Below are 27,856 nucleotides of genomic sequence, written 5' to 3'. Positions count from 1 at the left end.
CCTCTCCGAATGACACTCATCGAATGTTGCTTGAACTTTTTTTCAAAATCATCTCTTCTCCACATTCGTCTTTCGGCTCAAGTTCGGTTGCCTCCGGCCCCGATACCCCTGAGTATCGTCGACGCCTCTGTTGATTCCATGCGCCCAAGGCCTGGACCGTTTATCCGGGGACGTGACCCACTAGATAGTTGTGAGTGTGGTTTCAGGGATGGGTTCCGAATCTTCCCACACGAATCTTTCCCCAGCGTTGCGAAATTGAAAAGCTGTGAATATGACAATGTGTTTACTTGAACAGGTGAATATTTACATCGAATTACTCCACCGTATGTACAAACTAAACTACGCGAGTCGGATTCCTCAAAGAATGTCCTTGTCCAGGTCCTCGGTATCGTCAAGCGCTACCGGCCGCGTGTATTTCGCGTTCACTGTAATAGGAAACCACGAACGGTCAGCGAAACTCGGACTTGGGATCGGGTGTATCTGGAATTCTATGAGCTCTAGAATTACATGAGTTCTAAAATTCTATGAGATCTCTATTCTATGAATTCTAGGATTCTATGAAATCAGAAATTCTTCGAGTTCTAAAATTCTATGGAATCTGAAATTCCATGAGTTCTGAAATTCTTTGACTTTACAAATTCTATTGAATCTGAGATTCTTTGACTTTACAAATTCTATTGAATCTGAAATTCCATGAGTTCTGAACCTCTATGAAATCGAGAATTTTATGATTTATGGAACTATATGAGTTACTCGCCTCGGTAGCCGGTCTCTCTCCGCATGCGCGGACAGTTATTGCCCTGGAATACGCAACGCCCCCGGGATAAATCCCTCATTTTCTTCCGGCGACATTTGACGTATAAGCATAATTATTCATCGATTATACGAACCTTTTTACTGCTGTGAGCGAAGTCGATATTCGTCCACGTGACCCTCTGATTCAGGGGCAGAGTTGGTCTGAAATTGTCCCACATGGGAGCTTTGGGATTGGCATCGTCTCCTTGCATCAACTTCCGAAGGAGATACAACTGTTGTTTCGTGATGTATATAGGCTTGTTCATCACAATCCATCTGAAAGTGTCATGAACGTGTCCGATGAGACCGTCGTCGAGCCGAATTCAACCGATCCAAATCGTGAACAGGATTTCACTTCCGGGAAGGACTTGATCCAAGAGAGGCCGTGAATCATGAGCGCGTCGAAATTGAATCTGGAAACTGTGTGTTGTGAACAGCTCCCGAAAGCCAGGACGATTTCGGGGTCCTCGTTGTCTGAATTGATCCCAAATTATCAGGAATATCTTCCCGAGAGTATATCGGAATCAAGTCTCCGTATATCCACTCCATTGATCCCAATAACGGGTGTCCGAAAATTCCCTGATTTCATTCCGAGCATGCCTGACAAAGCTGTCACTTGGGGAAGAAGTTATGGATACTCCCCGCTCCCCGGCCCGATAGAATTATGCACCCTGACTCCGCGACGAAGCGTGTCTAATCGGGAGCTTACGACGACGAATCAGAAAAACAAGCCCCTGAGTCACGACCCAAAAACACTTCGTCGGAGCTCGGCTGGGCTCGAGTGAGAGTAGAAGTTTTCTCGCGGAAATCGAGATTTTCCGCCCTTACCGCTGAGATAGCCCGCATTCAAGCTATTCCGAGGAGAGAATTTCGAGAGGAGAACGAGTCTCTCACACAGCGCGATTCTCTTACGAGCACGAGCCGTAACGATCTTCGTGACTTCGTATACAAAGCAATCCATGGTCGAAATTCCGCGATGAAATTCCGTACCAATCGCCAATTACATCGGTTGTCCCCATTAAAACTAAGTCGGCGAGACCAACCGCAAACATAAAAAACTAATTGGTCTTATGGACTTTGGTAACCCGCAACAACGTCTGGTGGAACGTACCGCACTGTTTCGTAACAGCCGGGCATCGTGAGGCTGCCATCGTACGTCATATACTCCGTTGTGTCTGGCAGGAGTTCCTTCAGCGAAATGTGCTGGATCGAGGCTTCCTGACCTGGAATCACAAGTCGAGCGAAACTTGAGTGAGCCGCCCGCGATAGAGAGAAACCGAAGGCTCTCTATCCGGAGAAAATTTTTGCATTCCGTAAACAAGTTTTCCTCCTGATCACAGTTACGTATGATAGTTTGTGTCCGCCTCGATTGCGCCCCCGCATCCAATGGAGGTTTGTTGGTCGGTCGGGGGCAGGGTTCCGAAATAGTGTAGAAATTGAGCGTCGCGACTTGAGGGAGCAAGACTTTTACGGGTTTCTGATGCGCCAGAGCGCGCGGGGATCTCCGACAGCGTCTGTCGTGACAGAGATCTTACCTCGAGGCATGCCGATCACGTCAAAATAGCTCCCATTGCTCGTACAGATATAATTGTTATGACACTTTTCACGTGGGAGGCTCACCGCCCCATGGATGAGAGGGAGGCTTCAATTCTGTCTACGACTCGCGACAAAGTGACGTCTCCTCTCTCTCGTGTGAGCTCCGCAGACCTGTACCGTCGCGAGTCACTCGGATATTTCTCCCCACATAGAGTTGTCCCGGAAATATTCGGCGGGGTGAGGGGGAATGGGGGTTTCCGTCGTGTTCCTCCCGGGGACGGCGTTCTTCTTTTTTTCCGGTGAATTCGCTTGTCCGAGGGTCGAAACTCAGATCATCTGCGTTTTTCCGGGGAGGGGGTCGATGCGGGAACGAGTACCGACATACTACGTATTCCGAGCTCGGAATATCTGAAGACATGATGAAAACGAAGGGCACGCGCCGTAATCTCGACGTGTTCGCCGCGGAATGGTGGTTGCCTCGCGGCACAGCTTCTCATGCTCCACGCTATCGATGTTTTCTCGTGGTCTAGGGTCTAGGTATCATCCGTACCATCAGGGACCTACTTTCGAGCGTCGAGAGTTCTCGAGCACTTTTCCGTGGGAAACAATCGCGTCCTCGATGAGCTCGGGACCGATCGATTCAGAATATTGGGAACGATTCCGAGACTGAAGAACATGCTCCGAATGAGAATATTCGAATGATGAGCAGGAGCCGAGGATTCTCGGGAAAGTACGTACCACGGTAGACGATTTTTCGGAGAGGTGACGTGATGACTCGTAGTTCCGGCGATGACGTCTCTCCGAGCTGCATCAGGACCGATAATCCGACCAAGGCGCTGCTTTCGCGCAACTCCAGCGCCTCGGAAATGTTCGCGTAAAGATCGCTATTGTATCCGAATATCTGCAACTGCAAGCCGAATTCCGCGCTTAGTCGACCGTATCCGGGAGCTCGAGTCGGCGGACTCTTAGCTAAAATTCGGTCGATTCTTTCTCGCTGTTGAAAACGCATTACGATAAGCGGGAGATATGCTACTCCCGCGTCAGGGGAGCCGTTAGACGTGGAGGAAGAAATCTCCTATGATCGAGTTTTATACAAGTGTTGAACGTCTCGCGGCGAAGAACCCATCCGAAACAATATCTTCGCAGATTCCCTAGTACATCATACGCATTTATTTATCCGTTCATATCGCAATATGCTCCGCGTCCGCATCCCTATTCCCCTCATATTCAATATCTCCGTAACGCCTGAAAGGTTTTAGAACGTCGGCCGACGCCGCGGCAGCAACCGCCGCTGCGATGGAAGAGATGAACGGAGAAGAAGGCACTCACTAGAGTGACGCTATCTAAAGAGTCGGAGGAACGTACGATAGTAGAAGAGCTCCGGCAAAATTCAGCGGCACTCACTGCCAGTAGTTTGACAACGAGGATCTGAAGGAAAAAAAGGGGTTCGTTCGTAGGCTAGCTGCTCGCTTGGCAGTAAGGCGCTGGATGCGGCGGCGGCAACCGACTGTAGAACCGAACAGGCGGGAAAGCAAGCGGCTTCCCGCGCGAGTTTGGATCCTCGAGACGCGCGAGCCAGGAGACGAAATTGAGTTTTAATCCCCATTTTGAGGAGAGGCGCGCTCGCTGTCTTCTTTCTTCGTTCCGATAAGCGTGTTTACATATGTCGTGTCGTGTTCATCACTAGGCGAGCCTTCAGGGATTACTGCCAGTCCGCCAGTCGACAGCAAGTCGCGATTATTTCAAGGGTTTTCCATTACAGAGAAAACACGTATTCCCACGGTAGGGGCCGCTTTTTGTCGGATCGTCAATAGTAGCGGACTCCGAGCCTCGGCTTCGAGGGACACTTGTTATGCAGAGTAGACATTGAGGTGGATTGGAAGAGGCCGGGAATGTCTACACTGGGACTACGCACTCCTCTTTTAGAGCATTTTTCGTTGAGCTCTCGTTGGCCATGCTCGAGGTATGGACTGCGGATTTCATCGAGCAACCTACATACTCAGTCCTCGTGTCTGTGAATAACGCGTGGGGGTATCCCACGCTGCATGTCCGGTCGACGATGGAAAAATCTGCGGCACAATGTCTCGCAAAAAGTTGTCGGACCTCTTCAGGGCGATGGCCGTCAGATCGAATCGGAAGGTACCAGCACACTTTATCGAGGCTAGCTTGACGGATATTTGCATGAGAGCGTCATTTGTATAATGAAACTTAACTACGAGGGAGCCGACACATGTTCCAGGCTCGCTGAGCTCTGACTTGGTGATCTGGCCATGCAGTCGCATTCGAGAAAGCTTCTGAATGGACCGTACTTGTAGCAATAAGGTTCGGATCCCGGAGAAACCCCGCAGACACTCCGGTCTTCAGAGGGTCTTTCCTCTCCCCAGGTCGCGGAAACGTTCGCTTCTCACCGCCGAGAGCCAGACATCGCGGCTCCGTCGGTGGAGCTCATCACAGATGAAGGGCTGGAAGATGACGTCGATGTTTTGCGACGAGAATCACTTTCTCGATAAGGGAATCGAAAAACTCTAACGGGGAGCTTTATGGCGAGCGCCGTTTTGCGATTGAATGAAAAGGCGGTACGACCTCAAAAACGAAAAGAAACGAGCTCAACAATGACTCTTTACCGAATGGTGACTCATCCTGGGAATATTGATCGGAAATCGCGAATATTCCAGTCGATCTCCGTCGACTGCGACAGGATTCAGGATAGTATACTCCCTTCCTCCGAGCGGGGATCTCAGCTGTTCTCTCTCTGAAGCCACTTGTGCTACATGGTCAGGACCGAAAGAGCCCAAATGGTATCGGGAGTCATGAGAATAAAGGGAGGCCAACGTAGGAAGACTAACGACGCTTTCATCGGTCTTCTCCTCTTCTTCGAAGCGTAATTAAACTTATTATCGCTTGAAGTCCAATCTTGGGTGCTTAAAGAATCATTTGGAACAGAAAGATCGACAATGAGGGTTAGAAGAAGAGTCATAACCAACCCGCGTTTGGAGCGAGGAGCATAGGAAACAGTGAAAAGCATTGTGAGGAATAAGGGACTTCAGCGACGCAAGAGATAAAACTGAAGCGTGAGATGGAGCGAGCTTGCTCGAGCGATAGTGCGAGGGATCTTCAGAGGGAGACTTCTGTTAGATTTTTGCGGAGATGTTCTCCTCCATCCGATTTTTTTTCGCCACCTCTGCTCTATCACCACAGCTGAGTGAACATGCGTCAATCGGCTGAGATGCCCTAGCGAACTCTCGTCCCCATTCGGTCGTCCATCCATCTGTTCCTGGTTCGTTGGCTCTCCTTCGGCTCGACCGCCCCACGCTCACCGTTGAAGTTTTCGACGTTGTCTAGCGCCCGCATCGCTAGACGTACTACAATTGTTCTCATATTATCCGTCTGACGCTGCTGTTTCGCCGACGTCTCCATCGCGGTGCTCAAAACGAAACTCCCGTACGAAATCGATTGGATTTCTTCGACTGGCTGATCTGTTAAGGCTCGATTGTTTGCTTTGTTGTAGAACGAGCGAAGACTGGATCTTGCTCATTTCGCTTTGGAGTATCATTTTCTGTTCCTGTCTGTGGCTAGCATCTGTTTTGAGTTTGCAAAGCTGCTGCGCAGATCGGCTCATGAGATGTTCCGAATCAGCTTCTGTGTGGTCTGGATTCAAGGAACTTCAGTCCGAATCTCTCGTGGGCCTTTCGGATTAAATTGGGTATGCCTGAGTGGTCAGCCTATTGTTTCCGATAAGGATTGCTCCCCTCATAGTCTCCTCCCCCCTCCTCAAATGCTGCGGCCGCCTTCGATACCACCGCTTCAAGCATCCGCCCAGCAGCTACCAGCAAGAAGCAGGAGCTCAATATCTCTTTTCAGAATACGACGTACGTGCTGCATGCGAGCGAACGAATGCGGGAAGCCCACTCAGTTTTTCCGTCCGTCCGTCCACCTTAGCAGCCGGTCGACCGACCGACCGACCGGCAAAGGACTCGGACCGCCTACGCGGGGATCCTGTTTCGGTTCCCTATTCCAGGCCCGGTGTTTTTCTTTCCAAATCCTTATCGAGAATTCACCGTCTGCAACGGTCCTTCCCGCTCGGAAGCTCAAGCTCATGTAGCCCATCCACACCACGAACCGAATAAATTCATTGTTTGTCAAAACTCGGTCGCTTGCTTTTCCCGGGAGAGCTAAAAATCATTCTTCGGGATGTCGTCATCATGACTCGCTCATTCGAGGAACAGGTCGTACAAGTGTCGAGTTTCGCGTCGATAAGTGCCGATCTTGAACCTTTCCGGAGCTAGAAATTACCTCGGCCGGAAACTGTTTGCTGGCGATGGTGTGCTCGCTTCCCTGATCATCGGATTTCCCGTAGTGGAGATGGAGCTCGTAAAAGTGGTACGTGTATGACAAAGGACCGCCTTGGATGGTCACAAAAGGCTCGGACGCTGACTCCGACACCTTGAACACGATGCCATGGCCGGTGTTGGTCAGCGACCCGCTCACCTGGAAAATGCATGAAGGAGAATCACTGATTGTGTGTGTGATAGAAAAATACATGTGTCGATCCTCGGAGGATTCGGTGGCCACATTGGGAGGGCCGAGGATCATAGGGAGAAGAACAGTACTCATCGAGTGCACGGCCTGGCAATGACAAGAGCGTACGGACACATCGAGGCTCCGGAATGCTTTTGACGATTCGTTCGCAATTAAACTCGAGTTGGCCTTCGCCTTCGCTTCAGGGACGCCCGCAAAGACGACTTGAAAGGGGAGCTCTGAAGTTGATTTATCAAGACCGGTCCCAAACTCCCAATAAAGTGAGCTTAGACGGACAACCGCAGGGGTCTTAATGGTCGGATTCCCCCTCCGCAGATTCCTCTCGAGCTAGCTCGACACTGCTGTGACTGGGCGGAAACTTCTCAGCTTTCTCGCCCAAATGTCGACTTGACGGTGTTTTGTCCTAACTCTCTCTGAGTAACGAATCATTTGAGCTGGGCTCGCTTTTCAATTTTTCACAAACCACCATAAAACATCTGCGTTTGACATTCGGTACAAGCCGCGCAGCTGCGACTTGCACACACATTCTATTAATGCGCGTGTTAATCAGAGTGTTCCTAACAGTTCGGATCACCTTTTTTGAAGAGCGTAGTGTTCTCTCAACCAATCATCTTGCGTACTCACCCGACTCTTATCGACCTGCAGAGATTTCAGGTGTGGATCGAAGAGTAGATGTTGAGGATCAATATTAATTGGCGACTGTCGACGTCCCTTGGTGCACAAATGCCAATCGGGATTCAACAATCCCCAGAAATCTGGTCCTGCAATTAGGAAATCAGCGAGGTCAACCGATGCTGTAACTCGTTCGATCTCGGCGAAAACTGTCAGAGTGCTACCGTAGTACTCCCTGTCGTGTGAGAGAGCGCCTCTGCCCGCGTTCCCCCTTTCTTCCCGCGGCGCTTTGCTAGTACTAATTGTGCTCCGCTAGGGAATAGTCAGAATATCGTCAACATTGAGAGGGAGGGAGAGGAACGGACCTTGAAAATTGGTCATCTCTCAACACTCCTGATGGAGAGCATCAAATCTTGCGGAGGACGATTAGCCTCACACTCCCGAACAGTTGAGGCGTTTTGCATAGAATCCCATGGTTGTTACCCCGACTCGTTCTTCTGGGAGAAATTTTGTCCACTTCGTTCCCAATTCAATGCATAGTGAATCAAAGGCTCCGGCACTTCTCGGACAAGTCCGCCTCCGAATCTTGCTACGATTTCTCTCGGCGGTCGTAGTGTCTTTCCTCAGTGCTCCACGCGATTTCTCTGACCGCAGGGAAATATTCCACACGGATCTGCTCATGTCGTGTCTTCAGAGAATACTCTCTTATTCTCCGCGAACGCTCCGGAAACAAGGCGGGAGCGAATTTCATTTGTCGTCGCTTTCTCCTCCATGACTGAGTGAGATAAAACGGCGATTGAATTATTAGCCGTCAACCCAAACATAGCCTGCTGGAGCGAGCGGCTCGTCCCCTAAGCGATCCATGTTGTATGTGAGGCACCAAAGTTCTGGGACGGTTTTTTGAACGAGGGGCTGGGGGCGAGAGAGTGCTTCCCTCGCCGACGAGCTTCATCAGACACATCATTAGAATGTATAGTGAAAAAGCCGACGTCCACAGCGACGAACGGACGAGAGGCTCGCTGGCCTTACGGATTGAGACATCTCATCAAACGCTCTCGTTCTTCACACATTGTCAATGATGCGCTGTTCTCGGACTTTTACTGCGATGCTTGCTGCATGCCTCGTTGTATCTTTTGGATTGAAGGCGCGTGAAGCCGTTTCCGGTTCCGTCGAGATATGCCGTCCACAACTGTCAGCCGGCTGGACGCTGGGGCAGCTGGGTCGCTCGCCTCGGTCCCTTCGCGGATCTACGCAAATCGCAATTTAAGTGCTTTAACTATTCGTATGTGTCATCAGGCGTGCTTCTGAGCCTCTGCGATCGCATTTGGTGCGGAAGCATCGTATGAAGTCTCGGAATAGATCTGCGATCTGGGGAACGCTTGTGGGATTTGACCTCGGATCTGAGAACTTCCAAGTGATGCAAAGAGTCCCCTTCCAGTGCACATCCGGGATTCCGAATTCCGAGCAATTCATTGTCCATCCCGCAGCGGGAGTTCTTCTTTTTCGATGACAAGACCCGATCTTAATGAAAGACGTGTCATAACTCATAACCCGGCATATGCATCTGTGACTCTCGACTTCAGAATATACTGCCTCGGAGTAGGACGGCGAAGCCCACTCCTCCGGACCGGACTTCCCCGTAGGCACACCTCATTAGGGCGGAAATTCACCGAGGTCTCGTCCGCAAAACCGCGACAACCCCCGAAGAACGAGATTTGCAAACCCTTCTGACACTCCGAATCAGAGCGTCGCTGCTTAGCAACGCTCATTGTCATGTAGATCAGCCCCGATCGTACTCTGCTGCGCACCAAAGACAAGCACTGCCTCTGAGGCACTGAAAATTCTCAAGTCTCCGGCGAACTCCCAGCTCCCAGTCCCAGGCACCGCTTAACGATCCACCGAAAACGGAACTCCCGACCGATAGGTCAGCTCAATACGGGGCGCGTGCTCACAGAAGTTCTGTGTCGAGACGAGGGAATTCGGCGACCAATGATCCAGAGAGCGAGACCACGTACGGACCGCTCCCTCCACCCATTTTTCCAAGTCGATGTTCTTTTGAAAAATAGCGACTTGCATGGCGAGAACAGAGGTGACCAGGAGCTACTCAGGAGCACGAATAAGGAAGAATATCAATGACACAGCAAATCGTCATGATACATAGCGGGCATGCTGGTTTAGTTGAGTGAGTCCCGGTAGAAGGGAGACTCGGGTAAGTTTTCGAATCGTATCGCTAATCGAGTGAAAAGCACATTGATCCATGAACTCCTTCTGCTGAATACTATTCGATCCGACGAGCGATCCTCCCCCACAGCCCCTCATTCCCTCTGACGGATATGCAAACCACCCAAAACACACACTGTCCCTCACGTCATTGTCTCGCGGCCGTCTTCGAGTCTAGCGACAGTTCTCGAAGCGCGAAACCAAGGAGCATTGCAATCTGCAGAACCGGCTCCGTTTCTTCCATAGCCTCAGAATGAGTCCGAGAACATGCACCGAGGCCGGAGCAATACTCTGACGATATCCGGGGTGGGATCTATGCGCCGGCAACCGGGACTGCTGGACAGGAGTAGAGAGCAAAGACCCAGCCGCGTAGGGCAGGCACTGCACGGACAGAGCGTAGAGCATAATGCAGAGGCCATCGGCGATGTCTCAAGTTGCCAAGAACATGAAAAAGAAGACGGGGAGCTGGGTCAGGCCCGGGCGAGCACCGACGCCGACGATGATTGTTGGTTCATGTTTGCCATTACTGCGCTAAGAACGCTTTGTCGTCAAGCTCGGATTACTAAAACGTCGTACGAAGCGAGTTGGCCCGCCAAACAGTCAGTGGGGGAAGGGTTTCCTGACCCTGCGATCGGGTATCTGGGCAACAAGTCGCCGCCACACTGGCGCGCCGTTCTGCCCTCGGGATCCCACCGTCGGTCTCATTCTGCTTGTTGCTGACCGATATACCTTTTGCCTACAAAGCGCCTCGGTCGTCCGCCGCGGCGGCGGAAGAGCACACCGGACGACATGATAGGACCTACATCCCTCTCCCTCACGGAGAAAGAGGAGACTCGAACGTTCGATTAGTAGCCGCCAGGTACATCGTCGACGAGGAGACGGCGACATTGAGCCAGGAAATTTATTGCTACGCACATCCGTATCAATCGACAGACATCTTCGCCTCCTTCGGGATGACTCAGCGGAAACTCCGCTTCAGAGTTGACGCTACATTGAAAGCAAGTAGCATCGGGGGGCGATGGGAAGTGCGTTTCACTAACCGTCCCGCTCCCTTCAATGTGGACCGGATCCCCCCAGAGACCTAGCGGGAAGGGAGGGGAGACCGTCAGGAGAACGGTAGGGAGCAGCAGAGCATCAGGAGTCGCTCCCCCTTCTCTTTCGGAAAAGGACAACAGGCCTTCCTAAGGAGTGCCATTTCCGCGATTGAGCCAAATAGGATTGACGCAGCGACTCCTACCACGGACGCATCGGAAGGAGGCATTCGAGAGGAGCGACGACACCCACGACGAATGGGGACTGCTCTGGAGTCCCGCCTCAGCGGCATCAGTATCAGCAACGAAATAATTAAGAGTTGCGACCCGTGGCCGTTCTTCACTCCTGTTTAGAGACGTGCCCACTTCCCATTCTCAAATTCGGAGGGTATCAAGTGAAATAGAAGAGATGGAGATGGGGAAGCGTTGCGACACCGTTTTCACAATCAGTCCGTTCGTCAAATGATCGGCAGAGATTTTTTTCCACGGCCAATCGTCGTTTAGCTACTTCGCTAAAGTGACACTGAAGGTCGTAGCAGCGGGGAGGCAAATATTCCCAGGCACCCGATAAGGATGTCTTAGCTTCTGCTTCACGGAGAGATAGTGGACGAGTCAGATACGGGACCGCTGCCGCTGTTGCCGCTGGTGCAGAGGCGGTGTAAGCAGTAGCAGCAGCGAGAAGGAAACACTGGAACGCACAGAGAGACATCGAGATCATCTTCCAGTTCCCCTCAGTCGCCAGCGAGTGAGCAGCGGACAATTCGCCAATCGCTAACTCGATTAGCCAGAGTGCTCGCTGTTCATGGCCGACAGAGACGAGCAAGGAACGGAGGTACCAGAGGACGAGCAGGGCTCGCAGTGGGGCGAGCGTTGAGGGACGAAGAAGATTGCGGAATGAACAGAGCTTGTCGATGCCCTTCATCACCCCACCTCAGCCCGCCCTTGTCCGTCCAAGTCACCCACCCATCCACCCCACCGGGAGACCAACCATTCAGCCTCCGAGCGGACGAACAGACATGCAGAAGAAAAGGGAGGGGGCCGAGTCGCGACATTGAGGCGCCAAGGAAAGCTAAACTCGACTCGGGAGTTGGTGCGGCGAGAAAACTCCTGAATTCTGATCGTGGTGGGGTGGTGGTCTATGCCTGCTCTGCTGATGGCGCTCCGAGTCGTTGCTGCTCTCACCAGAGGATCGGCATAAGGCTTCGAGTTAATGCGTGGAAAAGAACTCCGAACGGCCGCAAGGAGCAGTAGAGCGAGCGAATGTCCGAGCCCCGGCCAGCCCTTTGGTCAACCATCAACGCAATACCACTTTCTTGCTCGTTGAACGACGGCGGCAAGGAGAAGGTACCGCCTTCGCTAGAAACCGTTCGCCGCACCATCGCTGCATTTATTGGTACCCTCTTGGCGCGCTATGCAATTTCGCGAAGTCGCTCAATTCTGTGCTGACAGCCGTACTTGCGCTTGTTTCGCAAGAATACGAGCGGAATGGCAGATGCATGCAAAGTGAACTCGCACCCTACGAATCCGCCGCAGATTCGCAATCTGGTCAGATTCGCGGATTCGGAAATTCCGCTCATCGTTGACCTCATTGGCTTAAAGCAGGACTTGCGCGAATGGGTATAAAACCCGTTCCTCGGAGGAAGAGATTAAAATGCTCCCTGAGAGATGCAGAAAACTCGGGAAGTCCCCGAGCTTATTGACCGGAGCGCGGCCGGCGAGGACCACGCACTCCGGGAACAATCATTGCCTGACCTCGAGCGTTCTCCGCGTCACCCGCTCTCGACCCTGCATCCCCGACGTGGAGGCTTCCAGCCATAAAAGCGCTCATCGCTCGATGGTAAGAGAGTCTCGCTCGGTCGGTTGGACGGTCGGCTTCTTGCTTGCTCGCTCGCCTGCTCGTCTCAGTTCTTGCTCGGCAAAGTCAAGACGAGTGGAGCATCCATCTCGTCCCCCCGAACGGAAGAAGTCAAAGGAGCTGGCTTGTCGGGTGGCGGCCCGGCCGGCCGGCCTCCCTGCCACGCTCTAAAATTCGGCGACAAATAACTGGGATACGCGACTCGGAGGAATAGACGCTAAGAGGCAATGAATGAGCGAAGTTCCCAAAGCTTCCAAATTTCAAGGTGGAAAATCAGAAAAAAATGCTCTACTTCTCATCGAGGCTCGAGGAGAAATCATAGGGCAGAGGAAAATAATTGGATTTGCAGCGTTTGTTCGTATATGAACTGATCCGCTTGAAAGTCTTGAGACTGAGAACAGTCGAGTCGTCAAAATCAGGCTGACAAAGCTACATTCATTACATTGACTACCTGAAATCCCGTCGTAGGTCCACCATTGCTCCCAGTTGGCTGAAGTAACGCCTGAAAGAAACACATTCGTTATCAGCACGGAGGTGACAGGACACTAAGGGACGATTTTTAACTGACTGCGTCGAGCTATCTTAATGTCCGGCTCGATGAGTGGAAGCACATTGGGTTTTCATAGCCACGTAGTTTCCATTTTCCGCTTCCAAACCCTGTCGAGACCCACTCGAGGTCCCTTCTGCCTCAGGTGTACGGCTTCTCGATCCAGCCTTCGCTCTCGCGCGAACTCGGATTTGTAGACAACCGGAGCGGTCTCTTGATGGCGTCGGTCACCCGTTGGGTCTGTCGCGATTGCTGCGTTGGTTTCGCTCGAACAGTCCGCGGGCATTGCAGAATCATGTATGTATGAGTGTCAGCATGAACGGCCCCAGCTCTCTGGCCAAACTATGACATTGACGTGGGATGCCTCGAGACAAACGTTCCTTTACGGCCGCCACCATCCGAATCGGTGCGAATATCAGCCAAGATCCCCATTGGGATTGACCGCGGCGGGGCTTCACTGGTCTATAACTTGGTCACAATCGTTGAAGGACATTTGTTCCCAGAGGACCGTGTTCATTAAAGGAGTGTGGACAGCGGCGGTCTGTTCCACCTGCTTGGGTGATAATCAGTGTCAGGTCATCATTGACCTTGTCGTGGTGTACCCACGATGTTCATGCCCAGGAGACAGACCGAGGACCAGATGAGGAGGAAGACAAAGAACGAGAGTGAGAAGATGTCGAGTCTGACCAGGTGTAGGTTGACAGGTGCCTACCTGACCGCCGGTCGTAGCTTCGGTCGGGTCGCTCGTTCTACCACACCCAGACGACGACGGGGACGACGATCTCGAAGACAAATCCGTTTTTCCTAATTATTATCTCCTGTGCGCTCGAAGCCGCCGGCAAGCCGCCTCGGAGTAATGAATGGAAGCCAAGAAATATGGACTCAAGGGACTTTCAACCTGTCTAGAACCGAGAAACCTTCGTACCGATGTTTTCGTAACAAGCAATTGATGAAAATCGTGCGGGCTTTCATCATACACCTCGCTAGACCAGAACTCGAATTTAATTAGAGTATTGATTAAAGCACCAACATTCATTGCGCTCAAACCGCAGCTGATATGGCTTCTTATTCAAGTCTGATTCGGGAATTTCGGAACCGCTTTCAAGATTTGGGATCGTGAGATATGCAGCGGGTGTCGCGGGATGCAGACTCTGTTAGCAGTGTAGTTGGTGGAATGCTCTGACAGTGGAGGGAGGACGACTCTTCGAATAAGGGCCGTCTTCGAACTCCTCGATCCCGATGATCTCATACCGCTCAGCGATGCTCAATTACGTCATGAGAAGCTGTTGGAACGTTTCACCTGCGACCCGCCGACTGCGCAGCTCTGGCCTGCGCCGAAATCTGTATTCCGGGAGATTTCGTTTTCCTATCTTCATAGCGCGAGATCGGGATTAGGAGTACGAATCCGTTTGTCTGGGAGGAGGAGCATTGGTCCATCGGCGTGATGAATAGATAAAATTTATCTTGAGCCTTACTCGGTTCGTTGGTCGGTCGGTCGGTCATCCTTACGCTAGGGCTGACAGTGAGCTGGAAGCTGAGCCGCTCTTGGTGAAATGGCCACGGTGAGCAGCTCCTCCGTGTACAGTGTTTTCTTTAGTCGTGTTCATATCTTAGGCTTAGCAAAGCGCTCACTGGCTCGGCTTGTAATTGAAACGACTAACACGGCTTACAAAAGTCTTCCGACAGAGGGACACTCTTCGTCACCCGCTATCTCTCGATCTCCCGCGCGGTTCTCGACTCTAAGCCACTGGGAGCGCTAGGACAAGCGGGGCAACCTCACTTCCTAGAACGTTTTTTACGGCGGTCACGCACGTCCAAGCTGAGTGCCGGTGGAAGTTTTATTAGGAATACGATTTCAAAGCGATCGATATTCGATCAAGTATGTCCTACGCACCTCTCCCTGCACACAGCCCACGCGAGACGCGGATTCTTCCCCGCTGAAGATTCGGGGTACTCGAACAGATGAGAATCGATTTCGAAATTGAATGAATGAAATCAGGAGGTATTTTCCCAACATACTACCAGTTGCGGATGGCGAGGGATAATTCCGACTGCTATTCCATTTGCGAGATTCGTTCGATGGGAAGGAATTCCCTCGTTTGCGACGATTCTCCGCCAATGCATCGGTGAGTAGGAAATGACATCATTCGTGTGCTCGGATTGACGTGAAAAGCTTCCTCTTATAAAAAGGAGGAACCGAGGCCCGACGTAATCAATTGTTTCTGAGAGTTGTTCTGTATAATTGCTCGTGGAGAGACCCGAATACCTCTTCGGCAAATCTCAATAAGCCTTAATCACTGGGAAGCCCATGAGAGCGAGAACCGTGCGACACAGTGCCGGCTCCATATTGTAACTAAGTGTATCCGCAATCGGAATCGAGTTCGCGACTTCCTGGGCTTTTCATCGAGTCGGACTCGACGAGGCCCAGTCTGTGAAACGACGAAGATTTGTGCTCCTCGTTACGAATAGAGTTCAAGCTGCAACGAGGACTGGTCCCGCTTTCGTGTGATAGGTTGATCTCGTCTTGAAAAGTTTGACACGATCAATGAGCTCCTCAGACGGAGAAGCAGGTAGACTGACGATAGCGGGGAAAGCGATGGGGATGATCTTTTTCCGCGGGCAGCATTAATTCTTTGTCACGACCCCATCGTTCTTCGTCATCGCCGGCCTTAATGTCAATTCCTGACGTCGCAGCGATTCACGTTCCGTGTCCATGCATGTGGCGGAAGCGTTCTACGAATAAATATGCGGTATACCTCGTCGGTTTCTCCGCTTTTCCCTCGCTCTCCCTCTCTCTAATTATTGTGGGAGGTACGAGCGCGAATAATTGCTTCGACCGCATGCACCCAGATCGGAACTTTCATTTTCCGTCATATTATTCCTCTATACCCGAAGTCAGTGAGTGGAAGGACCCGCGACCGGACAGAGCCGGAAATTTTGACCTCATGAGGTTTTTTTCCCTTCGCGAGGATCGAATAAGCGCACGATGATGACTCTCTCGATTGCCTTCACGATTCTCACGTGAACTCCATTGTTCTTAGTTCTCACGATACACACCGGTCGAACCTGAGAATAGTCTCCCATGAACGAGCAGACGATTCATACATATACAAGCTCATATGTGCATATTGCTTAACCCGTCCCGTCGTTGCCCTGCAGTTGGCTATCGCTGCCGTGCAATTGCCGCCATAGCCGCGAATATTTGGTGTGCGAGTACACCTCTATGTATTCGATACGGTTGAAGGAGAAGAGCGCGGAGCTTGATTAGCTCTTCAGCGCAGAAGCTCCATCGGGTATGCATATCCACCGCCCACCATCCATGCTCTTGTAGATGCGCGCCGACGTTCTTGTATATCCACGCGAGTAACGGCCCAACAGCAGCAGCAGCTGCGGGTTTGTCGGAGGGGAACGCCGGCCGGTAGAAAGACGGCCGAGGGGCCGCATATAATTCGGGCCGAAGATGGACCAGCGTATCCATTGGTCTTAATGGCGTCTATTAATAGGGAAACTGAAGCCATCTTCTGCAGAAGTTGACGAAGCAAAAACGCCGCGCCAGTCGACCTGCTCCGCTCCAGGGACCGGATCCGCTATCGCTCCTCACAACAAGACGAATCTGATTATGCGGGACTTCCTTAGATTCCCGAGACTTCGTTCGATTTCCGGGTGTCTGCCGGAGGATCCTCCGAGAGTTATTTTCGTGATCAAAGCCACGGGGGGTCGGACGAATCATTGTTTTCGTGTTCGATCCTGATCCATTCTGGAGTTGAGCCTGTCTTCAGCCAAACGAACCGGGCCGATATTTGAGCTCATATGAGGGAGACCTCCTGAGTCCCTTCCTCGGTCGAGGCTCGTCTACTTCAGCGTTTATTATTGTTTTCCCACAAACATTGTCTCATTCGAGATGTGATTGCTCCCCACGTTATCAGTCAGGATGGGAACAAGGCCGGGTAGAGTGGGAAACGAGACGATGACAACCAGTTATCAGTAAGCGACGAGTATAGTAGTCTATAACTCGATCGCTGGAAGCACAAAGCATTTTACAAGCGAGGCAGGAAATCGCTGTTTGGGCGAGAGGAATCGAGTGATGTTCGATCAGTGGGTAGGTGCAACTTGCTAAAAAAGGGAGGTGGAGGAGAAAAAAGTTTTGTCGTCGTTAAGCAGACGCCCCTTCGGGCATTTCCTGTGTGAGCATAAAGGTGCGGTGGCTTCCTTGTTCGGCTGATATTTGTTTTTGTTCATATGATAAACTTATCAACTGCTTGCTTAGCCGGCGAATCTTGTCGTCAACGCAGCATCCCTCGCCATTCTTGCCGCCGCACCGTCGGAACTATTGTCTACGACAATAAAAATGAGTCCCGTACGATCGGGACCCTCTTGCAGGGAGCCAGTCGCCGTTCCTTCTCCATGTCTTGCTGGACAAACCCTTCAGCTCTGAGCCACAATCATCAAGTCACGCCGGTTTTCGAGCCTCGGAACTCATCCGACTCATTGTCCTGCTAGCATTGCGGGATCGACTCGGGATGACGCCGAGAGATTTGGAACTACAGAGAAGGTTTCTCCCGGAGCCTCCAGCGAGCCAACACGCACCAAATCCCGATTTCGCTTCAGAGTGCCACCGGCATTCGTTCGGAAGCGCGCTCCCAGCTCACCGTGTGAGGCCTGAATGGACTTTCTCCCCGCTAAGGTCAGACGATCAGATCAGTGCTACGGCAAGGAGATTAGGTAGCGAGGTCAGTTCCGGTGGCTGAAAACAATGATACAGCCACGAACTCCGGAGCTGACTGGAAATCTCGGTCTGATCCCCCAAGGGACTCGGGCGGGGAGCGAGACGAGGTCTGGCGAACCTGGACACCTCGTCCAAGTCGAAAGCCCCGTGGCTTTCCAACGATCTGCCGTGTCCCTAGTTGATCATCGCGGGGGGATCCCGCCTTCACGCTGGACTTCGAAACGTCCCCGATAGCAAGCGGTTCCGTGCTTCTATCCTCAACTCATCAAATAGAGCCTGTGGATTTCGATCATTCATTTTTCTCGGGGGCGGCCAGGGTGAATCTCTCTCACGCGATACTCCGAAAGAATTGCACGCTTTTAGATGCAGACAAATGTCACAGGTTGCGTCTCCGACCTCCGGAACTCTATCACCCCTTTTTGCGACGGGAATCGTTTCATACGAATTGCGAGAAGGTTAATCCTCGAAATTGAATTCAGCCGGGAGCGGGATCCTCAGTTTTTGAGCATCCCTCCGGGAAAGGGTATCCGCGTGCTCCTGTGGGGAGTGATGACGCAACCAGACGGATGGGGCCTCTTCAGCCGATGTTTGTTCCATTGTCGATTGTACAAGGGAAGACACAGGAACACCTTACTTGGACGAGTGGTCCCGCCCTGAATATCCGTCAGGACATCCTCTCTAAGAATTCTTCAGGCGTTCAATTTCTTTCCGCCTTCACCTTCTGACTCCTGCTTCCTGATCTCCCGCGGTTCAGAGAAGAGGAATAGGTTCCCGGAGGCTCAAGTCAATTAGCTTGAAATGAGCCTATCTGTCACAAGAGCTGCGCCTCTGCCTTTGAGTATTGCAGTCAAATTCCACGGCTCCATTGAGACCGCTAAGAGATCGATCACATGCAACATTCTGTGCAAGTCGATTGTACACATTCGGGCCGATTCCTTTCCGGATCGCACCCATGTCGATGCAGGCGCGGAGATATAGATATCGCGTCTCTGTGATCTTTCATAATGGATTCGTTTGCCATCGGTGCGGTATAGCGTGAATCACGAAGATTTGATCGATACGAGAGTTTTGTTGACTTCATACGGTCGGACTCAGTTGTCATCTACGTACTGTATACGGTCGCGATCCACATTCATCGGAGTGAGCGGCTCGTCATCCCTTTCAACTCTCGTCGTGCGATCGTCGGAGCTTCGCGGCGGGAAGTTGTTGTACACTCGAGAGTATCGAAGCGCCAGGGGAGCCGATTCATGGTTATTCTAGTACCAAAAAACTGACTCTCGCTCATACCGACATGACACTTGATCGGGTTTGATAATGTTCTTCGCTCAAAAGTTATACAGTGAAATATCGTTACAACGGACCACGCGGGAGCGAAGGGGAAATATGTTCGTTGTCGTGAATCGCTCCAACAAAGGTTTTCCATCATTATCTCTATGGAGAGCTTCCCGAGTAGAGGGAAGAAGTGTTCGTTCCACCAAAAATTCGTTGTAGCGTTGTTCGTTGTGAGGAGATTCCTCTGTAGCAGGAATCGAAGTCGACCCCACCCGAGCATCGTTTTGTAAAATCTAATACAAATTTGGGTGCGTCTGCGTGAATCGTTTCCGTGAGCCTCCGCGAGGCGGAAATCGACCGAAAACCTAAAAAAGTTCGCCTGACGTCATGACGTTTCGTAACAAAGTAGGTAAACAAAATCGATTCCGGCGTTGCTCGTCGAATCCGCGGCCTATCGGCGCGAGGGCGTTAATAGATTCCATCCACTGCAAGTTCCCCGAGGAGCACTCCGAATCCGTAGACAAAAATTTTGTGGCTCCGGTGAGTCAGTTCTGATAGTTCTCCATTGAAGTCCAGGTGGCAGATCATGGAATCGAACTTGCGTATGATGGTCAAGAAAAGAATTCTTGCTCCTCCCTGCTAGAAATTCGCCTCATCAGCCGAGGAAATCGGATGCTGAGACCATTCGCATGCTTTTGCTCCGACCTGACTTTCTCGCCTCGACCTGAATTAGAAATCGCAAAAAGTCTCGGGAGCCGGAGTATTTCGAGCATTGTCTAGTATCGAATTAGCAGCGAGCTTTCCCCCGTTACATCCGCCCCCACGGGTCAGCACGGACTGCTCTTATCTATGGGGGATTCCATCGAGGCAACGATCCTGCCGACGGCTTGAACTTACTTAGTACGGTGACGAGGATGTAAAACTTCAACAACATCACGTTTCTTTGAATGTTCTCCGCAAGATTTGAGCTACGTCTTACGAGTTCACCCAGTTTCAGTCCTCCACCAGCAATCACTGTTCGCCAGACCGAATTTTCATCAGAGCGCCCAAGCACCGGCAGAGCACGAGAGAAATCGCTCGCGTGAACGGCCAACGCGACCTTCGGTGTCTGCAGCTGTTCTGAGTGGGTCTTGGCAAATGTTCCAAGTACATACAGCACGCCGTCCTGCCCTTCCTCCAAAGAGAGAGGGTCCCTCGAAGTCGCGTGCGGTTTCGCTTGGTCAGGGCACCTCCACCTAACTAATTATCGTCTTGAATCGAACGAATAAACATCAATCGAGAGAGAAGTTTATGATACCTGCATTCGAGAATCTATCGAGTGCGGCTTCATCGAGAGAACATCCCGCGGAATCGGCAGATTGAGGTTCAGATGTTGATGTCATCTTCTATCCCGCTCGGAGGAATCGTGGAAATCGTAGATATCGGCTCCGACCTTTCTCCTTCGGGGACAGCTACGAAGCCGCTGATCGAGCAGTGAAATCGGACTAGCGACCTCACTCTTTGGGTGAGATGACGTTATCAAGGAAAATTGAGCCGATCATTATGGGTGACGTCTCAACTGGAGGATTTGCGCCGGTTTTATCATCGCAGTGTGCGTGATACTCCGGACGTGCTTTAATCTGCTCTTTTAAACAAGCAGAGATAATTCTGATAATAGTGTAGCCATTAAGAGAACCTTCTCCGGCTCCACCCTCGTTCTCCACCGCTCACCGCAGATCGGAGTTTACCTGCTCGATAGCCGCGTTGATCTCTTTCGCTGCGGATGGAGCCCCTCGATGAGACCGACGTCAGGGCTTTCCACCGAGTTTTTTTTATCGGAACGTTGTTGCCGGACACCTCGCCATCAGATCGTGTTTTCCGTGTCACGAATGCGCGGCACACGATGCACCTACTCATATGAGGATCTCACCTCCTGAGCCCGATTGGTGCGCTCTTCATTTTTTCCTCGTGTTTCCTTATTTAGTTGAATTCCGCCGAGCGCGACAACGCCCAACAGAATTAAGTCGGTATCCGCGTTCCAACGCGGCGGGAGCTAATTTGGCGTCGACGCAAAGTCAGATTACGGCGGGATGCTCCGACTAACAAGATCCGTTTGTGGTGGGATGCTGGGCAACCTCTCCATAGAAAAGTTACTCGCAAACCCCGTCTCAAATCTGTTGAAGCAAGAATTCCGTCAACTGCCGGGAATCCAGAGCTTGTAATTGCGAGTTCGCGTGATTCTAATTATCTCGAGGAGGTTGAAACGGAGGAGCAGCGGTGGCGGCGGCGACGACGATGGCGACAGCATGAGGAGAAAAGGACCAAGAGAAGACTGGTGGGGATCTGATACTTTCCGTCAGAGACACCGTTGGCCGTGATGGTGTCAGGTCACAAGTTGAAATTACGTCGAGAGGAGAACGCCCTCGCTCAAAGAGAGAACTGGATTAAGGAGTAACTCAAGGATCGCTGGCTGGCGTGCAGGTGAAGCGCCGCCGCCGCCACCGCAGCAGTAGTAGTCGTAGTAGCGTCGTCAGTGGCATCAGCTGAAGTCGAGTCGGGAAACGAAACCGATGCTGCCGACAGCGTCCTATTTCGCGTGGAGAAAGTTGCCCAGGGTGTATTCCCCTCACTCGACGGACTATAGCAGGTGACCCATGTCCCCAATGGACAGCCGCACTCTCCTGAATCGTCCGCTGATCCAACTATCTTCAGCGTTCTTTTCCCGCCCGACAGCGAGTGACCGGAAGGCCGAACGACCAAGGTCTGCTGTGTGTCAAACTAGGCCGAATAAACAATCAGCACAATTCTCAGATCGGTGACACGCTTGGGGAAGATAAAATCTGTTGACCCCTGATTTGATTCGATAACACGCTGATGATATGTGCAGCGTGATAATTGGATCGCTCGTCATGAATGAAAAGCACGGCAGCGGAGGATGCCGCCGGCGTTTCCGGCATGCCGTCCCAGCGAGCCGATTGGGTAAGTTCGTATGCTTTCTGATGAGCCCCAAATATTGCGGAGTGAGGATCTCCCATCGGGATTCTATAGGCGAGCATTTTTCTGATAAGGAAGGTATAGGGAAATGGCATCTCCGAAGCAAGCGGGAGGGGAACACCCGCTACGCCTACACACGTCTATCATAGTCCGCCGCCCGAGCCTGATTCGGTCGCCCAGGCTTCTCGTTGCGCTGAAGAGCCCAAGCAAAAGGCGTACGGGGGGCTCTGCGTCTGCTCCAGATTTCTATTACCTAGTACTCATGAACACTCTCTGAGGATTTCCGGAAAACCGATGGCTCGAGAAAGCACGGGGCTCGGAGAGTTCCCTCGCGCAAATGAGACGGATTCAATGACGTCATCATCTGAGAGCGTTTTCCAGAGAGTGGTACTCCAAGTTCGCTACTTCAGTCGGCTACATCGTCCTTCTCTTAGTGGAATCATTGCTCGTGACCTTGGCAGTGGCGGAGGGGGAATAATGACGGGCTAGACAACCTGAGACGATTCCGATCGAGCAATGTCAGACTCGATGGCGGGCTCCTCAGGAAATCCCACCGGAGATTCATATAAGACGAGTTTGTTGTTTGCGTATTAGGAAAAGTGACCGAGATGATTGCCCACGCTGCGCTTGAGGTTTTGGATCAGTCTGCTTGGAATACAGCGATGCGCGGCGGTCTTCGCGGCGGAGTACTCAGCGAGCAGCCTTGCCAGGAGCCGGCGAACGAAGGGGTGAATACGCGGAGAGCATTTGCATATAATTGAGAGTGATGCAAGCCGCGAACGCCTCCGAAGGCCACGTGAAGGTCTTACCGCATTCATCACCTGGCTTAACCGGCGGCCTCGCGACGGACGCCGAGGATCAGCCCGTTGGCGATTCTTGAGAGCGCCAATAGCCTCTCCTCGGATCGCCTTTTGGAGAGTGTCGGGAGAATTCGTACGAGAAATCGATCTCTCCAGCTGAGCGCTTAACGAGATTAAGTTAAACCCTCCCCCCCCCCACTGGGGGCCGCAGGCTCCACTCTAGGGATGGGCGAGCTCGAGTCCGGAAACCACTAGGTTTAACTGAATGAACCGCGGTTCCGACTCGCAGACTCGTGAGCGACGCAATGCTTGATTTTTTCCCCCGCGGAGACATTCGCTCGTCGTTCGGAGAAGTACCGTTGGAGAAGATGCGACGTGCCCCTAATTCGTTTGATCTTCCAGTTGCTCTCGATGCACAGCGTTCCATATGCACGAGTTTGAATTGTTTTCCATCACTCGGCTCGAGCTACGAGAGCTTCCGCGTGAGACCGCGAATGACGCCCGAAGTCGATGTCTGGGCCGTTGTCATCCACCCTCGTTCCTCTTCAGACACTTGTGACCGGAGCATTGCGTCTATGGGAAAAGGAGGCGAACAAAAGAATTTCGACTCGAAACCAGTTCCAACCACAGCGATCAAGGGAGCGAGGGTACTCGGGAAAAGGGAGCCAGCGGCAGCGGTGGCGACAGAGACTGATTCGGAGGAGTCGGAGGTCATGAATCTTCGGGATATCCGACGCAGTGCGTCCGACTTCCGACTTTCGGTCAAATGGCGTCCGCGCTCACCAGTGGAAAACAACTAGCCATCTGAGCGGCAGGCCAGTCAGTGAGCAGCTGATTGGCGCGTTCGCGGTTGCGCAAACTTTAGCGCCTCGTAGTTGAGGACGCCGGCAACGTCGTCGGCGACGCCGAGGAGTAGAAATGTAAATAAATGCCTACGGTCCTGTGTACACAGCCGTGCATCGGACGGAGCACGCTCCGCTTGGCGTTCGCGGCGAGCCAGTCGACTGGAAAGCCAGTTTGGTGGCTTGCCGAAGCGCTGGCGGAGTTCCGTCGTTCGTGGTACAAAAGTCGTGGAGAAAGCTGTTTGTGTAGCGGAGGCCAGCGGTTGGTTCCGTTATACAATACCGTAGTTGTTCCTTGAACTCACTCGCACCTCCGCGTATTTCCGTTCCGTCGCGAGTCAACTGTCCGTCTCGGAGCTTCTCGACGATTGCTGGGCGTCTGTGGGAATGCATTTGCTCGAATTAGCTCGCTCGCCGCGCCGTGTCAACAGAAAACAGTTGCTTGGGGAAAAGGTGGTGGTAGGGTAACGCTCGGGTTGACTCCACGGTGTTTCTAAGCCGCTTCGTGATCTAGTCCGAGCACAGCATTGCGAGACACGTCCGCCGGCCAGGCAAACGTAGCTAATAAAAATTCACGCGGGATTCTGTTCACAACAGCGGTCAGATGAGTTGTCTGCAAGAACCGCGGCTTTGTGTAGACTCATGTTTAGAGTTCCCATTTACCCGGACATTTATCCGGGAAAAACCGGACATTTTCCGGACGGACATCGAGGCCTGAACCGGACAAAAAACCGGACGCTTGAAGTTTGATGACCAGAAGGGAATCAGGAGCGTTAGATAATGGAAGAAACCCAACTCGTCACTTTATTCATCGAAGAGGATATCGCAGTTGAATTGAATGGAAAGATGCCTTCTCAGATTTATGGGCGTTAATCTATGGCGACGATCCGAGAGAAGATTCTTGTACATGGAGAAAGATCGCTCAACATCGGCATTCGAAACAACAGCATATTTGAAAACATCTGCATCTTTTCCTGACAATCTGGATAGATGCTCGAAATTCGGATCTCTTCCGAAAATTCCGTCGCATTGGTAAGCGAATTTTCTTGCCGGAATCACGGACAGCATTGAGCGCTTCGACCTCTCCGGTATTCTCGAAGCCAGAGCGAGGTTGAACCATTCAACCTCGTTGACGAGCTGGCGGACGACGACACCTGATACTTACAACACGGAAGAAGATTCAAGCGTGTCGGAAGCGACACGCGTCCAGAGCTGACGTCTGTTCTTCGAGTATACGTGCGGGGTTGGAGAAAACTCGAGAAAGAGAGTATAGAGCATAATCGATACATAGAGCCGCTTAAACGGATATCGATTGCAAGACCAATAAACTGGCCCTAGAAGTGGGAATCGTTTCAATGGGGCCTGCGCTCGCCCCCGAGCGAATCCGCAAATCTCAGTGAGACTTCGACTCCGTGACTTCGTGAGAAGGAGCAAACGCTCAGGAAAAGCCTTGACCTAGGGGAATCAGGGAGCGTCCAGCACGGATCAATTGAGACCGGGATTCCAAGATTAGCCCCTCCGGAATCGGCGATTACCAAAAACCGGACAAAAATGCGGAAAACCGGACAAGAAGACGGACGAGGACATGTCCGGGTAAATGGGAACTCTACTCATGTTCTTATGTGGGTCCGTGATGTCTACGAGCGACGCGGCGTCCGACATTGACTGCTGCAGCTGCACGTCGGCGACCGGAACGGCCCTCGACTGCCATGAGTGCAGGTCGTAGGTGAATTTCGGAAGCACGCAAAAACTCCTCAGACGTCGTCCACGCCAGCAGTCGAGCGACTCTGTAGGCTGCGGCGCGCGGGAAGCCAACGGGGAGTACGGGACGCGCGGCCGAGCTGGCCAGCGACCGAGAGTGGAATGGATTTTACGGACGATCATTCGAACGTGAAGAGGGAGGGAAAGAAAAAGGAGCAGATTGGATTGACCGCCGTGCATTCGTCGGATTGGATTGCTCAAACTCCTTACGAATACACCGACATAGAAAATAGGACACCTCCTCATCGATGTGTGTACCGCAGCGATGGAATCAATTCTGACGTGGATTCATTGCCCCGATTTCGGCGATTCGTACTGCAATAAAGCTCGGCTGGGCTCCAGGGGTCGTTGCACAGAGCGAGGGGATCCACTGGATATGTGTTTGATGAACACGCAGTCTCCGTCGCCCGGAATCCGCAGAATGCACGGGAGAGCCCCGTCAATCCACGCATCCTACGGTACGCATAGCCAGATACTTCGCGATTCGCAGGGATATCTCTGTAAGTGGTTCAGCTCATATTACGTTTACCTGGTCACAGAGGACGGATGATTCACGGGGTCTGAGAATACACGAATGAGAAGCTGAGTCTCCTAATTGGTATTCTGAATCACGGAGTTCTCTCGATGCCTGGCCTGAATTGCGGAATACATGTTGGTACCCGGCATCGCTCCAGAACCGATTGAGACATCGGTATTCCTTGGCTCGAAATACGACCAGATTCCATAGCCCGAATCGGGAATGATTCGAATCGAGGGACTTTGATGTTACAGTAGAAAGTGTGATGCGCGAAGTTTCCACGGTGGACTTATGTGGAGTCGGATCGAATGAAGGGTTACGATCGGTATCAAACTTGCCTCGAATCGACACGGAAACAGGTAAGACAGAAAGGCTGATATACGAAGGAATTCGGATGCGAGTTTCGCCGACGGGCAGGGTGCGATTCGTCGCTGGAAACTTGTGGGGCCAAGAACTACAAGAGGATCGCTGCGGAACCGCGAGCAGATTCCAGAAACGGTTCCAGAGACTCCACCTAATGTCTGCAGTCGACTGCGATTGTGGAAACGGAGAACAAAATGAGGTGATGTATAGATATCCCACTTTTTTCGTATTTTGAGGCACCTAACACATCCCGTCCCAATGAGTCGCGATTCGCTCAGAGTCCCGAAATGGTTATCCCCGGAAGAAAACAAGCAAACGGGGCTCCTGCGTACCTTGCGCTGCTTGTCTCTCTAAGTGACTTCTGAACAGCGAGCTCTGCCGAGTGTGCACCGATCCGTCCCCATGTATGTATTGAGGCGGTTGCCGATGTGGCCGCCGTATTGTTGGCAGAGGATGTGTCTTTCATGGTTGATACAATGAAATCGCTGGAAACACACGCAGGAAACAAAGGTAGGCGGGAAGAGGAACGGAAGGGAAAAAATAGAGTGGGATCCCGACAAACGGACAGGTAATGGGCCTGGCCCGCGGCACTTGGAGCCAGCTTTCGTAGCACCAACCATCAAGTCGGTCTGTTCGTCCGTCTGTTTGTCTGTCTGTCCGACTGTCTGTCAGACAGCCAGCAACGAAGCAGCCAAATAAGGTTCTTCGGAGCGGCGCCCTCGTGGTTAGTTCGTATTGAATACCAGCTTCAGAGGAAACGCTTGTTAAGGACGACGACGACTGACATGTGTATTGTGTGTATATGTGAGACTTTGTTGTTCGGGAGCGAGGTCTGAACGCGGCATCTTGCTTAGCATACAGCTAAAGCTAATAGACCGACCGATGGACCTAGAGACAGACCGCCAGTTCGACAGCCTCCTTCTTCAGCCGAGCGCCTTGGCGGACACTTCATTAAGGAAACTACAGCGCCGCGCCTCTAATGAGGAAGAGAATACTAGGTGGGGCCTGGTAGAGAGCGAGCCGGCGGGCGAAGTGACTAGGGATCTGTTTCCTTGACGCTCCGGCAGGTCCTTCGACTGACTGAAGTCTCTCACTCAGACATTTCACATTTACGTATACCGACGACGCTCTCCGGGACATGCACGAAGCGAAAAATTCTCGCAAGGCTCTGCAGTGCCGTTTGTACAAAAAGCTCAGACATGTCGTCCGAGAACCTACTTCATTACCACGACGCGCAGGCGGGAGGCTCGCGTGCACCTGCGTCAACTTAGGAGCTGCAAATCTTCGGCTGGTGTATTGTTTGCTTACACACAGTACAGTCTCGACTTCACTACCCTCGTTGAGATCAAGCTGAATTATTTCTCCGCCCTCGCATCATCTCGATTCTCGGGGCAAACCCGTAGTATCTCGGGATGAATTTTTCACATCGAGTTTTCTCGTCGAACGTCTCACATGTTCTCCGGAATT

The 27,856-nt window shown here is 52.0% G+C and overlaps 1 protein-coding gene across 1 annotated transcript; it reads right to left on the bottom strand.

Moving 5' to 3' along the window:
• Positions 1-270: 270 nt before the first annotated feature.
• Positions 271-20,248, bottom strand: LOC100904384 (carbonic anhydrase-related protein 10). Its single transcript, XM_029112553.1, is given in 9 exon segments — positions 271-425; positions 758-800; positions 858-1,071; positions 1,907-2,018; positions 3,070-3,238; positions 6,625-6,819; positions 7,495-7,631; positions 13,040-13,090; positions 20,031-20,248. Coding segments are annotated over 9 exon segments (1,026 nt in total). The 5' UTR covers positions 20,068-20,248; the 3' UTR covers positions 271-357.
• Between the last annotated feature and the right edge of the window lie 7,608 nt (positions 20,249-27,856).

Source organism: Galendromus occidentalis, unplaced genomic scaffold, assembly GCF_000255335.2.
Source record: "Galendromus occidentalis unplaced genomic scaffold, Mocc_1.1 scf7180000077515, whole genome shotgun sequence".
NCBI classification, from domain to species: domain Eukaryota; kingdom Metazoa; phylum Arthropoda; class Arachnida; order Mesostigmata; family Phytoseiidae; genus Galendromus; species Galendromus occidentalis.
The sequence above is the reverse complement of the archived record's forward strand: the minus strand, read 5'-3'. Positions and strand labels throughout refer to the sequence as shown.